Below are 17,541 nucleotides of genomic sequence, written 5' to 3'. Positions count from 1 at the left end.
CAGGAAAAGGAATTAATTTTTAACTCATTTTTTTGCATGCTGCATGTTTCCACTTACTTACCCAAATCTAGGGTTTGGTTCAGGCTGGGTGGGATACCAGCTACCAGAGACAACCAGCCAGCTACCTTTATGAGAATCATGAGCTAATTATTGAATTATTCACATTTCTGAAGAATACAAATACGTTTAGAATAGACTGTAGAATTCTAGATGACGAAATGATCTTCAAATATACTGATATTGAATATCTTTTGAAACAATAACTATTGAAAGCTTATAGAAGAATACAAATACTTATTATAAAATTTATAATTTATCAGATGATTATAAGCATACGATAAAAGGTAATGGTAATAATGAATAATCGTCTGGATAGGTTAAGGAAGAAAAATGAAATACGGTTTCCAATAACTCGTCAGTCAAAAATGTTCCATACGCGTATTAGAATCAAGGATACGATAGATAGAATAGAATTTTACTGCACTCTGGAAAATGCAAAATTTTGTCTGATAATAGTCAAGTTGCAGGAGAGTCCGTTAAAATTTAATACTTCATCAAAATTTTAATCCTCCATTTTTCCCTTCAAAAATGCCAGTTTTAAATTTTGATGGGGAATCAAATCTTAATGGACTTTCTTGCAACTGGGCCAATGTGATTAGTGATTTGGTTGATAGATTACACATTCGAAATTTTTTCCAACTAATCTTGGGCAGTTATAAGGCAAATAGACCGAGAAGAACTAAGATACATATTTTATCCAATTTCCAATTTCATCCTACGTCTAATTTTTGAGTTAATGTAATGATTGTCTCTGGTTAATGTACCATAGAAATATGGAAGTTTAATTGACAAGCGTCATCTAGTGCTGGATTACTTGAAGAATAAAAGTTTTTTGAAAGAAACCTGTAGGGAAAAATTCCACCTGTCAACCGAAAGTAACCCTAAATTTACAGGTGCAACTAGGATAAACAAAATTAGAGATTTATTGGAATGTATTTGATGATAAGAAAACACATAAATGCAATAGGATGGCACCGAATATTAGCAGCATTTTTAGCAGTTTGGCTGATAATTTTCATAATAACAGCGTTTCCAATGTTAGGAACTCATATGCAATCAACAGATACAAAAACTGCTGAAAGATTAGCTAGAGCTTTAGATGATTTAGATGCTTTGAGAAAACAGAATAAAGAATTAGAGGAGATTTTCAGGGATATTAAACTGGAGTGAGTATATATTTTCAACTCATTGAGAACTTTATCAACCATTACTTATTCTTCAGCAATTCATTCAAGGGTGACCAAAAACAGGCAATAGAAAACTTTCAGTTACGGCTCACCAAAGCTGAACATTCATATGGGCAGAACCAAGGTGCTCTCTTTATAAGTCCTAAGGAAGAACCAAATAGTCAATATGAATTACTTCGCAGAAGGATATCGAGCAATACCAAAGAATTTTGGTATTTTGTACACTCTGGGTTATTAGATTTACAGAAAAAAACTAATGGATTGTCTTCAGATGTAAAAAATACTATAAACCACCTTTTATCATTAGGCTTAGAACATAAAAGGTGAGATGAGTAAGTTTTGAAAGGATACAAAATCTAAACCTGCTGTTTTAGATCATTGCTTCATGATATAGAAAAAATACAAGAGGTTGATGGATATGCAGCTTGGAGGGAAAAAGAAGCGAAGAATTTGAGCGATTTGGTGCAACAGAGGTTTGAATACCTGCAGAATCCTCCAGACTGTGGGAATGCAAAGAAGTTAGTCTGTAGTTTAAATAAGGTAATATGTTTTGAATTGAAATCTTATTTCCCATCATCCAATATTTGAACTTTAAAGGGATGTGGTTATGGATGTCAGCTGCACCATGTAGTTTACTGCTTTATGGTTGCATATGGTACCAAAAGAACACTTATTTTGAAGTCTAAAGGATGGAGATATCATAAGCCTGGTTGGGAAGATATTTTTCAACCTATTTCTAAAAATTGTTTAGATCCTAGTGGGGAGTCTACTAGTAATTGGCCAGGTATTAGCTTTTTTGTAGAATTCATAGACCTGACAATAAGCAGACTGGTTTGAAGTGAGAAGTTCTGAATGTCTGATACACAGTATCAGTTCATATTTTCAATCTTGCAGTATCTACATGTTTATTGAAAATTATTTTTTGGGAATTGTCTTTACCGTGATTTTCCAATTGAACCTTTTCCATGGCACAATTTTCTATTCCAAAAGTTGCATCCCTGATTTTCATTGAAAATGAATAGGATAGATGTTTTATTTAATTCAAAAGCTTCTATGGACAAAAGAACCACTTTCTTATTCAGGGTTGTTCTTTCTAAACCTCACCCAAAGTTATATGCATTCAAAAAAGATATTTTTATATAATTGAGGGATGCGATGTTGGCCATTATTTTATATTTCAAAAATCAAGGTGAAAAATGTGACCTCAATTTTTCCCCTGCTTTAAGGGTTGCAGAGCTGCCATTGAGTTTCCTTTTGAAATACAGTTTTTGTTGAAAACTCGAATTAAAATTCGATCTTTTTTTGTGAATTCTGTGAAATAAATTTCGTCTGGTTACATGGCTTTAGTTCCCGAAAATCTCATTTCTCTAATGTTGAAAGGCAACAAGGTGTGATCAATCAGAATAGGAAATATTTGTGAAAAAGTTCAAAGATCTTTGGGAAACTTCGGAATATCAATGATGACATGATCGAAATCAAATGAAAATACGATGAGAAATTTAAAAATATGATAATTTATTGGGCATGCCATTTGAAAAAATTATTATAAGTTATATACTTCTGGTATGAACGAAACGACAACTCGAAAATATTTAAGATTTTCTCGTCATCCCAGATAATAAATTGAAAATGAATTTTTTTCAAATATTTATCTTCTCTACTCCTCCAGATAATTTTATGTGATGAAAAGAATGTATAGTCAGTCTGGGTGTTGTCATTTAACTCTAAGTAACTCCTATAAAAATCTTCATCATACACAATGTGTATCTGATAAAATTATTTCAAGGCAATGCACAGACTCAAGTGGTCAACCTACCTATTATTGATTCATTAACACCGAGACCACCATTTTTACCTCTCACGATACCAGAAGATTTATCTCCAAGGTTAATGAGGCTGCATGGGGATCCAGTTGTATGGTGGGTGGGACAAATTCTCAAATACCTACTGAAGCCACAAAAGAAAACAGCTTCTATCATCCAAGAAGCTATGAACAATGTCGGATTCAAGCATCCCATTGTTGGGTAAATATAAGCATGCAAATTTTTTGTTTTTATTTTAGTTTTAATCAGGGTGAATTGAATCGATTTGGAATGCTTCTACCCAGATATGAATCCATGGAATAGGTTTCAAGATCCATTTTTGGGAAAGTCTAACAACTGAACATACTCAAAATTAAAAAAAATTTCCCCAGTTTGCTATTTAGAACTAGACGGAAAAGTCAATACAAAAGCTGCCATGAGATCTTGGGTAGCCAACAAATGCAATTTGCGCGGATTTTTTTAAATATTTTTACTTACATACTCTAATTTTATGAAATGTGCGAAAAAGTTATTGTCCAAAAAAAGTGAATCTTCCAACGTGTACAGTGCATCCCATGTTGGGTGGGACAGCCAGGTTTCTCGCTTGTTTTGAGATAGAGCCTTGCGGTTTTCACGTTCCTGTCCTACTTTTTTGTGAAACTCAAGTTGGCCTAATCAGATTTTGCATAACTGTTTCCGTTTATGAGATACAGGGCGATTTTGGAAATTGATACTTTTCAGACCCCCCCTTTATCTCCGAAGTTATTAAACATAATGCTGAGCTAAAAACTACGTCTGATACAGAATTCTCCGTAGAATCCAGTGGCTTACTCAATTGTTTTTTCAGGGTATGGTTTCGAAGATATGACACAAACTTATATTTTTTTCAATGGAACACCCTGTATTATTACTTCGTTGAATTCGTTATTTTTTCCCTTCAAAATGATGTATAATACCATATGGGTAGGATGTTCAGAAATGCTAACACTAAAACATCATATTATGATGATTTTTTTTGTTAGTGGGCCATGGATTTCCCCTATAAAAGATGAATCAATTGGGAAATTTTCATTTGTGATTTTTATTTATAGGAGAGTAACCAAATAAAGATAATACACTCATCACTAACACGAAAAACAAAACGTACGACCTACCTAATAGCAACAAATAAATAATACAATATTTCATAATACAAATTAGATACAGAAGAAATACCCAATAAAATATTCATCATTGATACAAATTTTCAACATTGCATAATATCTTACTAATCAAACTGTTCAAATTGCTATCCATTTTCCTTAATACATAATTGACAAACCTTTTCAATACGCCTGAGTGCATTTAATATTATAAAAGGGCGGTTTTGTAAATCCTGGAAAGCTGCCTCTGTTGATGCACGAAGTTCTTCCGTTCTTCGGGACTGTTGTGTCTTGTGTGTACTTCATGGCGATGACAGCTGAATCAGATTTGTTTTTTTCTCTCCAATGCCTACTTGATAAAACATTGCTCCCAAATGCATGGTGCCCATATTAACAACAAGGATGTTTGTATCATACATGACCTACTACTGTTAATAATCAAAAGTAATAATCCACTTATTGAAACTTGGGAAATTCATGACCAACTAACAAAAAATCACCATTATGTGATGTTTTAGTGTTTTTTAGCGTTTCGTAACCTCCTACCTATATAGGATTATTCATAGTTTTGAAGGAAAAAAATAAAGAATGAAAACCGCAAGGCTCTATCTTTAAACAACAAGCGAGAAACCTGGGTGTCTCACCCAAAATAGGATGCACTGTACTTGTATATACAGGGGACCCATATTGAAAGATCCATTGAAAAAACTCCTTGGAAAGAGCCAGGATCGAAAATGTTTCAAATGAAAAATTCTTAGTCTTCAGAGGGACATATAATGCAGACTTTCAATCTGGGTTTTTTTATAGGAAATATAAATTTCGCTTTGCAGAATATTAATTGAAAAACTTTGGCTTTTCCAAAAAACGAATTGTTCTGCATATATATATTTGTCGCTTTGAAAAAATGCATCAATTCGGACCTTCAGATCATTACAGTCGTGTAGCATCCTAGACTACATTTAATCCAGCGACACAAGAAGTTAGAAAAAGTTATGTTTTTGTAAACTATCAATGCAGGAGTTTCGCTACGTCACCTCACACTATACGTGTCTTACTTTGCGCTTAGTCTTCAAAGAAGATGGAAGATCTTGAAGAGGTTTTTCTACTTCATAATTATTATAACTCAAATGTCATACCAAAAAGCATATGTTCAGAGTTCAAATGAATTCAAGGTGTTCATCCGGAGACACTATAGTCACCATGTTTTATTGTTCTCTAATTAAAATATGTATTAACAAAGTTCAATGAAAATTGCAATAATGAAAAAATAACGATTGTTGCACTTTAACACGAGATTGAAATAATGGCAATTAACAATTTGGTTTTCGTTTCTGTTTCCAGCGTTCACATCAGGAGAACAGACAAAGTTGGTACAGAAGCAGCTCTGCATAGGGTGGATGAATATATGATGTGGGTGGATGAATATTATAACCAGTTGGAACTCAAACAGAAAGTTGACAAAAGAAGGGTCTATCTGGCATCAGACGAGCCTAAAGTGATAAAAGAAGCACAAAATAAATATCCGAGTTATGAAATCATCGGAGATTCTTCAATCGCCAAGACAGCCGCTTTGTCAACGCGTTATTCCGATTCATCATTGATTGGTATAATTTTAGACATCCACATGCTGTCCATGAGTGATTATCTTGTCTGCACATTCTCTTCCCAGGTATGGATGTTGGGTTTATTCATTTCTATATTTTTTTACTAAAGAGTACATGCAGTAGTCATTAACTATTCATTCATTCATTTAACAACTATTTTAAACCTGTTTCTTGAACTAAAACCTTTTGGGACATAGGTATCTCTACTCGTTTGTTCCAAGATTAATACACTACTCAAAAATTGAAGTGTACTTTTTGCACTTGTATCAAATTTTCCGTATGGCTTTACAGGGTGAGCCAAATTCGTTTTTTACTGAGGGGATCTCGGGAAGTATAAGAGCTAGAAGAAAACCGTAGCCTTCTACGATCCTTAGTTTTTGAGTTATCAGCAAAAAATGAGATTTTAACAATTTCGAAAAGTTCTCATAACTTGTTGTCTTTGAAGTTACAGATCTGAAACTTAAACCTTCTACAGTCACTCTTCTACGTAGAATCCACTGACGAGCTCAAAATATTTTTTCATTTTGAATCAATACGCGAACTTTCGTTTTTTTGAATGCAAACTTTTATCTAATAATTTGTCATCTTTGAATTGAAAAAAAAATCAAATATGAAAGTGTCTAAGAAGGTTCAAGTTTCAGATCCGTAACTTCAAAGATAAAAAAGTTATGAGAACTTCTCGAAATCGTCAAAACACACACGGATGAGTCAAAATTTCGTCTGTATGAATCTGATGGACGAATATTGGCGTGGCGAGAATGGGGTCATCGAAATAATGAACATTTTATGACGTCAACGACTCTTGCGGTTGTGGCTTAATGTGTATTTAAGAAGGCAATTGTTTTAATGGGTACAGATCTTATCCTCATTAACGCAACCATGTCAGCGGTAAGTTATCCAGCCAACGGCTGGAAAGGCTTGATAGTCAGCCATGCCACAGCAATTACACCGCTTATCTGACCCACCGCAGACACTACGAAAGCTCGCCAATGATTTGATGGATATTTGGCAAAACATTACTCAAACTTTCACAATGACACAATGCCGATTGAAAAATTATTGTAAGCACTTGAAAATGAAAAATAATAATGGGTACTTAAAATTTAAAGCGTTTAATTTCAATTGCACTAGTTGGCAACATCGACTGAAATATACCTTGATAATAAAGGAAAACAAATACATTATCTTGATGAGATAGACAAAGATGGCTGTCTATGAAGTCTGCGACGAACGAGGAAGGCCGTAAAATTTTATGGGATTTTTATGGCCGGTTGCAGTTGAGGCTGGCCAGTAAGTACGCGCCTGCAAATCAACAGCTGTTACTTTATAAACAAGCTGATCGGACATTGATCTTTTTATTTTCTAGTAGGCGCTGTTGCCAACTCGTAAATTTGAAACTAAGCGATTTAAATTTTAAAACCCCATATTTGAAGAATGATTTTGAATGGTTTCCGCGGTGCATTTGAAAAAATCATGAATGAAACTCATAATTATTCAATTTAAACTTGCATATGCAGTGATAACCCAAATTGAGGAGAATTACCCATTGAAGGAATTCAATCAAGCCCTCAGACTCCATAGGATACAATCTTTATTTTGTTAATTTCTCTGCTATGTTGTTCCTTTGAAGCAGTCTTGCTTACCAATGCCATTTCAGGCAAATCAACCGTCTCTGGACAGCTAACTTAAAACATCAGAACAAATACAAAATAGTCGTTTTTTTCCCTTCATAAATTATTACATGTACGCAAGTTATTCACTTCAATTTTTGAGCAGTGTATCCTTGAACTTTTTCTTATCTCGATTTCAACATTATTTGTCACTCGACCCTTATTGTTATTCAACATTCTGGAGGGGGTTGCCACTCCACTTTGGGGGATTATCATACTCGTACAACCCGAGTTTTCGATCGAAAGATGTTCCTCTCCAACTAAAATTTGAACTATTTTGTCGTTATCTGAAAAAAAATCGTACTTGCGGAAATATCCGACTAGACTGTTTGATGTGAGCCTCGTGTACTTTATTTTCGTCTTTGCAAGAAACGTTTTTGTGTATTTACTCTCGTGTTGTTATAAATACATGGATTTTCGGAATCCAGAATTCTGGTATTGCTTGATTTGTTTTTTCATCTTCAAATTTTATTTTCCAGGTTTGCAGAGTAGCTTACGAAATAATGCAGACATACTACCCTGATGCCTACGACAGATTCAAGTCGTTAGACGATATTTATTACTACGGAGGACAAAATGCTCATAATGTAATAGCGGTTCTTCCACATAAACCGCTCAAGAATGGTGAAATGACGATGTCAGAAGGTGATATTATCGGCGTTGCGGGAAATCATTGGAACGGTTTCAGTAAAGGTCATAATTTAAGGACCAATCAAATTGCTCTCTATCCAAGTTTCAAGGTTAAGAATAAAGTTGAGACAGCCAAATTTCCGACCTACTCAGAGATGAATCAAAACTAGAACAAATAAAACATTTATTGGCCTACTTTCTAGAAAGTGAGTATGAACATTGATTGAGACTTTTAGTTACATTCATTGAGAACCGAACAAATTAAAATTCGAAACGTATCATTTTTCAAGAGTTATTTGACTCTTGTCAATGCACTCTTAACTTCTGAAAGTGGCATTTGCAGCTTTGAATTATTAGTCCATCACTTCTTCTGTGATCTAAAGATGAAGATATACTCATCATAATCAATTGAAAAAAATGAATTTGAAAAAAATTCTACAACGAACTCATTTATAAAGCATACAATTCTCGAATTACATAAGATTTTGGTGTAATATAGTTTTATGGTCTAGGTTTTCACTCAAACAATAACTAGATATGTTTAAAAGATATGCAGTTTGATAGGCCATTTCAATGAACTGTTTTTCAGATTTTTTTAGTTGGAACCACAGTTGAAATTGTATTTATATTTTACCACAAATTTTTAACTATTAAAAAAACTGTGCTTGGATTCCGCAAACATTTGATAATCCATGAAAGTCTCTTCAATTTGGGTAGAGCTGTGTATATATAGTATGAAAAACTACAAAATATCCCATCATCATAGAATCGGTTTTACTTTCGTTTTACGAATAACTGGCAGCCAGGCGCTATGTAACACAGGAGTCTCTTCTATTGATACTAGTTTTATGTTTGTACATCTCCATGGCTTCCATATTCATTCTAGTAACTCTTTATAGGATAATTCAGACAAATACGATCTGCTGATATAAATCTGAACCAATGTACCATCTGTATTGAAATTCCAAACGTCTCATCATTCAGAGTGCCAGGGTAAAACTTTTCCATCGAGGAAGAGTGGATGCTGACCATCTATTTGACCGCTTAAGAACAAGACAACTGTCACCAACGTCTATGACTTGGACCTTCCTTAGTTATAATAATAATAATAATCCAGCGCCATCTGGCAGGTAACGGATCCAAATCAACCCATTCCAATGGCCTTCGATTTAATTATGTCTGAGGGATTGTAGTTAGGAGAACATAGAATCGCTATCATACTAGTAGAAGTGCTGCACATACTCGTGGGGTGGAAGAGCAAGAGCTACAACTGTAGCACAAGATCGGCTAATACGGTTGGCTGCACGACGAATTTTCTTCTTAACAATATCCCGAATCAATGGTCGCATTCAGCGGACGAAACAGTTGCGCAACTGTTACCAAACGCTAGCGGAAACGTTCTGTGAAATATGCGCTACATTCTCAACACGTTCTGGAGCGGACGCCATTTTTGGAAGCGGATTTGATTTGTGCTAGGTAGCGGTAGCGAAAAGGAGCGAAAGTTGTTCTTGCACTGAGTAGTTGTTATTTAGTGTGGAAGATGTACGAATTTGAGTTTGTTGATGAAAATGAAATGGAAATTGATGGTTAGAAATATAGAAGGATGTTGAATTTTCCATTTTTATATACAGGTTGGTAAGTAGATGAACCGCAATGGATACAGAGTACACCTAGTAAGTAATTTTTCACACAAAAAAATTGACTTAACTAGCACAAGTTTAACGAAACTTAAAAAATCCGTTTATTTACGTCTTTCCTTCAGACTTCTCAACCAATCAGCTGATCGTGACAGCTCGTTGGACTGCCTTATCCTATCTCGGCTTGCCAGCGGACGTTCAACATGTTCCCGACCGCTACCGCTACAGATGGGTAGCAGAAGCGCTTTGCGCACCGTCCGCTGAATGCGACCAATAACTCATTCGAGCAAGCTACTTGTGTAGGATAGTTTCTGTTCAAATAATCCGGAATAGGTTGCATAGCTGCAATATGAGGTAAAGAACATCCGCCAGGCACATGACATTAAGTAGGCAGCAGCGGCGTGTAAGATATACTGACTGAAAAACCAACTGCAACACCCAGTAGGAGCTTTTCAAATTTGTTTTGGTAAAACATAGATAGTATAGCAAGGAGTAAATGATTAAAATTTTGAGAAAAGAGAAGAAGGTTTTACAATTTTTTTTATTAAATTTGTTAATATTGTGTTTTTCCAGGGCGGCTATCTATACAATCCCCAACACGTCTTTGCATTGATGCAAGAAGATGGTTTATTTCTTCTTGAGGGATACTATCCCAAGCTACCTGTAATCATGTCTCAGAGGCGTCAAAGTCCGTGGGGGCTGGGGTAAATAAATGGGAGGAATATCGGGGGATCTGAGCGGCCATGGCAAAAGATTCACATGGGTCGCTTCAAAAAAGTTTAAACTAACTCAGGCAACATGAGGTCGAGCATTATCTTGCTGAAATTTCGGATTCTCGAGCCGGTTAAGGTAAGGGTAAACATATGGCTCCACTATTTCTTGAAGGTAACGCAGCGCTGTCATGTTACCCCGAATAAAGATTAAAGGTGACCTACTTGTAAGTGCAATAGCACCCTATACCATAACGTCTACTGTCCGGTGTACATGACGCTCAACATCAAAATGAGGTTCACGTCTTTCTCCCCGACGTCGTCTAACCCTTCTTTGACCATCATGTGCACTCAAGAAGAATCGAGATTCATTAGAAAAGACGACCTGATGCCATTCCACATTCCTGCACCACTGTAATCGTTGCCGGCGATGCTATCCGTAAGAGGTAACACAAGATTGGGTCGATAATGCTGCAGTCCAAAAGACCTTATACGGCGGTAAACCGTTCGGACAGTTACAGGATGGCCTTGTTCTCCTAACCACTCATCAGACAAAGATCGAGTTGTCGCAAATCGGTCTCTAATGGCCATAAGACTTAGACGCCAATGTTGAACTTCATTTGTGCCCCTTCGAAGTCCGGTGCCAACTCTTCTTCGATTTTTGGCATTATCGAACTACGCTTGAAAACATCTTATAATAGTAGTTGGATTTCTGTTCGTACGGTTAGTGATTTCTCGAAATGACAACCCCGCCTCCCGTAGAACCCCTTTCAAATTCACTTAGCTGGCGACAAATTCCGCGTACACGTGCTCTAGGCATTTTAACAACAACTAATCATCGACTTTGGATCTCCTCAAACAGCTGGCTCGTTGTAAAATTTAATAAATTTGCAAAAACGACTACATTGTTTGAATAACAAAAAAATGTTGACATGAAAAAACCCTCACGATTTTTTTCTCCAAATTTTAATCATTTACTGCTTGCTATAATATCTATCTATGTTTTACCAAAAAAAAAATAAAATTCAAACTTCTTTGTCAGTTAGTATATCTTTGGACTCTCAAACATGAAAATGTGAACACGCATATGTTGAGATCCCGTCTGTTCACGGATGAGTCCAGATTCTGCCTGTTTTAATCTGATTGTTGGTGGGGGGCCTGCGATTTAATTCGGTTGAATTAATCTTAGAATTAATTCTAGCCGAATAGACTAATGTAAATACAGTATCTGTATAGCAACAAGAATACATTTACTTAGCCGAAAGATGATATCTATTTCGTTTTTGATTCCTGGCACAGTTTCTGGCGATAAAAGCGAACGTTTTCTATTGCTTCGACTCGCATGCAGGATGACTGCGTAATGCGGTTCAAGCGAAGTAAGAAGAGAATGTATGCGGAAACTACTATCAATGGGAAAAATTTCGACGAATCAAACAATTCAACAAATTTTTCGACCACTAACATCTAATGAAGTTCAATCAATTCGTTTTCCATCCAGGAGAGAGATGTGTTGCTCTGACGAGGTCAAAAAATATCGAATTCATGGTCAGCATGCATATTGATGGAATAGTCTAGAAGTTGGCACTCTGAAGTTCGATTCAGATGGTAACATTGTTTCAAATTGATATTCGCATCTATCTGAGTTATACGATTCAATTCTGTTGAATTAATCTTAGAATTACTTCTAGCCTAAAGGTGATATCTATTTCGTTGTCGTATCGCTTATGTTAGAATTCAGATTTCTATTCTCCCTACCTACCTTTTAATCCGATGTAGGTACTAATGATTGATCTGATCATATGGACGCTGCGATTTTTGACTGAATGCAATGATAGCTCCGCCATCTTGAATGTTTTATATAGGCGATTTTTCATGACATAATTTATTTTGATGATTTCACCCTATATTCCGTGTTTTCATCAAATCCCTTATTAAAATTTCTTTTAGTTTTTTGCAACTTTCTGACTATTATCCCATTGATGAAAGCTGCGATGAATTTCAATATAAGTTGGAATATTTAGAATGAGTGAAGAGTAACGCAAAAAACATATCCGCTATTAAATATTTTGTAGAAGGATGATGCTAGTATAGATCAATTGTTGGTGAGGATGATTTGGTCATTGATTTTTTTCATCAACCAATTTTTCATTATTGGCATGAATGGTTGGAATTGGTTGGATTCAAATATTTACTCTTTCATTTATTTTGAGGTCAATTACATTCACTTCAGGAGTGACTGATTTTTTCCAAGTTTCATATGGAAGTGAGTGACTAATTAGTCGAAAAATATCGCAATTAGTAAATTGAATGAGTATGTAATTGATACTTTCTTTCTTCATCATTCCACGAAAAAGGAATGATTTTAATAGAAATTGTATGTCATTGACCGCAAAATGAATAAAAGATCCCATCAATGACCAAATCATCCTCAGCAGCAGACCGACTATCTATTGTATATCTTGTAAAAAAGGGTTCATTAAAAAAAAATCAACTGCATGACACCATGACAAACTCCTTAATTATACATGAAAATTTGCATAATTAGAAAAAAATGGATATGTTCGAGCATTTCTCTACAAAAAAGGGAATAACGAAGATAAGTTTCCTGAAACTTAACGGAACTACTAAATGTTTCCTGAAGAAAAAATATTCATGTAAGTTCTGAAAACTTTCAAATCGACTCGCTTAGATTTCAGGAAATATAATTTAGTGGAGGTTATATGTATATGGAAACATCACAAAAAAATTTTAATCTCTACATGAATAATATCTTGAATATTGTCCAAGTAATATTAACTGAAAATAAGAATTGCCTCCCTGTTAAGGCAGGATACTTCAAGTTATTAACTGGAAATTCTAGAATATACAGATTGACTCTTATCACTTATCACATCTATTGATGGTGGGAATTCCGGTTGTATCTGAAAAATGAAGCTTCCTTTGTAGGTCATTATGACTCACCGAATTAATTTTCCGATCATATTATGATAACTGAAAAGATTATCAACATAGAAAGCAAGAAAATTCGAGGTTCGCGTAGAAAAAAAGAATTTCATCTCAAATGCCAACAGCTAATGACGAACAAAACCAAAAATTTGCATCTGGAATGATAATTTCAGTTAAGACGCGAATCCAAAAAATTATCAGAAATGTATAGCATCTAGGCTAGTATTGGAAGATGTCTATCTCTTCGAAGAAAACTGAAAAAAGAATAGGGACGGAAGTTTAAACGCCGACATGACTACATAGGTTGAGTCTTTGACTTTTGCGCATATTTTAAAAGTAGATTTTTGAGGACAAAAGAAACACTTTTTTCTCTACTATTTGTTCCGATTCGGCCAAGATGAAAAGATACAGCCATTTTAAGTTTTCATAATGAGTCTTCCTAAGCGCCAAGATATACCATTTCAACCTTTGAAATAAGCTAATGTATTAGGAGACCAAGCATAAACTCATTGTTTCCATGCCATTTTATGGAAGGAGTAGTATTCATAACACAATAAATGAATTACCGCAATTTCGTTGGCGATATATATTGAGCATTCTTCTCTTGATTTCTATTTCATTCTCGATATTCGAATTCAGCTTATAACTACCCATATTAACTTCGCTCTGATATTCATATACAATGAATGAATACAATAATTCATTATCGTTGTTTATAACATTTCGTACAAGAGTACCAGATTGAAGCTTAACCCATTTAACCTTTCATTTTCATATGAATGAATAAGTGAACTTTTTCAGAACACTATAAATAAAAAAAAAAATTCCCGAAATTTCCTTCAGAATAGCAAGCTGAATCTACGACACTACACATCTGTATATGTTATATAATTCTGTAGATATTTCAACAGATTCACATACACCAATTTTTAGAATTCCACAGATATTTTTCATTTTCCAATATCAAATTACTCCAAAACGGCGTATAAACGAGAAAATGTGCCAAAATGTTCGAATACTCATTAGTTAGTGTTAAAATTACTTTTAAGAGTTGGGTTCTTTCAATTTCTGGTATTTTTATGGTAGGCATGGGCCGAAGCCAAATTTTTGGGGGGAAGCATCGAAATTTTTTCAACTTAACTGAAAATCAACAGCCTTCGACTTTTCATCTAAGCCGAATTGCAAAATATGGCGTTTGTTTCGATATGAAAACTTTTCAAGAAAAATTTCTCGTTGACTTGATAGTTTTATCGAATTTGAACCCACAAAATGCAGTGGATAGTAACTCATAAACCTTTAAAACTTCTTTCATGCTTGGCTATGAATTTTTGAGAACGCACGGTACAATTTTTTCCAATTTTGTAGCGACAATTTCCCTAGTTACAAATATGGATGCACTGATTTCACTGTTCGAAAGATCGCTGCAAATTGTTTGTAGAATTCAACATAGTTTTCATTTTTCCCTTTCAACTTCTTCAATTGCTAATCCTCATTTTCAAAGACGAAAGTTATTTTTCAGCAATTAATTCAAGTATTGAATCAAATAATTTGAACAAAAGATATAGCTATAGAAATACTTTTCTAATTGGACTCAAATAGTTTTCTAACAAGTGCGAAAAATGATATTCCGCTTCTAGTCGTTTGGTCAACGGCAGTCGTACGCGGGAAAGACACTTTACTCATGACTCTCGAACATTTTCCTTTTCCCATTTCAGTTTATCACTTTCCCGCACCAGTGCGGAAATGAATTTTTCCTCTAATAGCTGGGGAAAAATTTACTTCCCCGCAACCCGCAATGACACTTTCGAAAAGAAATAAGTACAGGAGAGCAGGTAAAAACACTCGAGTGTGGACAAATTATTTTTTTACTGGTGCGGAAAAATGAAACATCAAAAACTGGAGAGAAGAAAAATAATGAAAAAAAATTCGTAAAAAAAATAATCTCCCCAACTCATACGTTAAGTGTGTTTCCTGCATGCCACTACATGTACAGCTGTAGTTGTGCGTGTTGTGCGTTTCGCGTGCGGGAAAGTATCAATTTCCGCACTTGTCAGGAAAATAACTATACTTCTCACCAAGATACCTATTGATTAGCAGTGTGGCCAATGAGCAGATATAACTACAGAAAGCCTAAAATGAAATTGACATTACGATTGCCCATCCCTCTCCTATATCCTACCTGTCTTACTTTCTAAAGCATTCAACATTTTAGATATTGTTCTTTGCGCTCACTTGTGCAGGAAATTCCGAACGGCCAATCACTCTCATCGGTGATGAGATAATGAGAAATTGTAGGCTATAAATCTGTGGCTGCTGGTAGACTCACACGTGTTTTTTTTCGAACTGTTTGTTATTTTCCAGTATTCTTTTGACTAAGACGATTTTGAGTCTGCTTGATTCGTTCAAAATTCGCTATAAATTTGCAAATTATTTAATTTTTTTCTAAAAAAAATCTTGAAGAGCCAAAGTATGAATAAAAGTTGTACAGGGTGTTTCACGAGCGGTTGGGCAAGCCTAATGGTGAATGCAGAATGAGGCTTATCTAGGCCTTTCAGAAAAGTTTCTTCTTTTGTACCCAAAGGCCATTAGTTTCGTAGATACAGGGGATTTATGGATTTTGGCTTTAAATTTTCGAAATTTAGGCCAAAATCCATAAATCACCCTGTATCTCCAAAACTATTTGCCTAAAGTACAAAAGGAGCAACATTCCTCAAAGGCCTAGATGAACTGCATTCACCACTAGCCTATGACTAACCACTCGTGAAACATCCTGTATATCTTTTTCCAGTTTCTGATTCATTTGAAATGAAAATCTCTTATAATATATTGAACTTTTTATTATCATCATTGACTATCTATAAATATTTTATTACAGAGTCAATGTTATGAACTGATAAAATGAGAATATACTGCCAAATGAAATGTTGATGCGAGAATTTTAATTTTGGTGTACAGTTAATCTCTCAACTGGACAATAATAATTTATATTTATGCCACAGGAATATCCAGAGGATATTTTGTGATTATCCAGGAAAAAGAATAAGTGAACGGAAAAATGTATTATATGAATTGGTTTGTGTTATGTGAATGAAATCTGTTGATTTTGTGTGAACAATTCTATTTTTTCTGACTAAAGAATATGTTATATGTAGATGTGCTTCCATCAGTAGAACTGCCTGTGAATCTCTGTTTTCTTCTTTTTCATTATCATTTTTTTTTACATTAAAATTCTACAAATCTCCTATGAGTTGTTTCCGTAGATATAAGACTTGAACTAAAAACAGATCATATAATTTTCACAAATATGAGTTTTTAAACCACGACACGTGTTTTGCTGCCACAATAGCATCTTCAGGTGGATGAAGGTAAAATTCGATGCTATTGTGGTAGCTGGTAGCGAAACATGTGTCGTGGTGTAAAAACTCAGATTTGTGAAAATTTAATAATCTGTTCAATTATGGATTTTCTTCAAGTATCGGCTACATCAATTCAATATTTGATATAAGACAAATTTTGAACAGTTATCCATTTGACATTTTCTTCTGATATGAACAATTGATTTCAAATTTACCTCATATGTTTGTGAATTTGTAGATATCTATTTCATTCGTTTCATCTGTAAAATTTACAATACTTAGCTGTGAAAACTTCAAACCATATTTAACCACTACCGATATCCTGAGTTTCCTCATTAACTAAGGTTAACTGCTCAAATTATATTTCTCGATTCATCTTCAGTTATGAATGGAATTAAAATATGAATGAAAATGTGCAATACAATAATTTATTGAGAGCTTCTATAATTTTATCTAGTTCCGTAGTTGTGAACAGTAAAAAAATAAGCTGCAATTTTCAAAACGAATCTGCACCAATACTGAATGATAAAACTTATGAAGGGACAAAGTAAAAATGAAATTTCCCTCTATGGCTGTTATTCCTCGTCAAGAATTGGACATTCTTGCTAATGTATGTTTTTAAAGAACTAATGTGTTTAAATTAACGACTCCACTTGTACCTATACTATTATTAGAAATTAGAAATATTGTTTATTAACAAAAATGTTGTGTATTTATGTAATTTTATTTGAGAGGAATATATTTCTATAAAGTGTACAAAGATTTTTATTTACAAGGAGGGGCTTACAATTTTTCGA

General features: G+C 34.5%; 1 protein-coding gene across 2 annotated transcripts; it reads left to right on the top strand.

Moving 5' to 3' along the window:
- Positions 1-917: 917 nt before the first annotated feature.
- LOC123309081 (alpha-(1,6)-fucosyltransferase) lies at positions 918-17,500 on the top strand. 2 transcript variants are annotated; one of them, XM_044891953.1, is made up of 8 exons: positions 918-1,226; positions 1,283-1,570; positions 1,622-1,787; positions 1,845-2,031; positions 3,034-3,271; positions 5,533-5,860; positions 7,945-8,301; positions 16,388-17,500. In XM_044891953.1, the coding sequence occupies exons 1-7, from the start codon at positions 991-993 to the stop codon at positions 8,263-8,265; spliced, it is 1,764 nt and encodes a 587-aa protein (XP_044747888.1). In that variant the 5' UTR covers positions 918-990; the 3' UTR covers positions 8,266-8,301; positions 16,388-17,500. The 2 variants fall into 2 exon arrangements, with proteins under 2 accessions (XP_044747888.1, XP_044747887.1); XM_044891952.1 differs by having other exon boundaries at positions 16,264-17,500.
- Positions 17,501-17,541: the final 41 nt, after the last annotated feature.

This window comes from Coccinella septempunctata, chromosome 3, assembly GCF_907165205.1.
Source record: "Coccinella septempunctata chromosome 3, icCocSept1.1, whole genome shotgun sequence".
In the NCBI taxonomy this organism is placed as follows: domain Eukaryota; kingdom Metazoa; phylum Arthropoda; class Insecta; order Coleoptera; family Coccinellidae; genus Coccinella; species Coccinella septempunctata.
The sequence above is the reverse complement of the archived record's forward strand: the minus strand, read 5'-3'. Positions and strand labels throughout refer to the sequence as shown.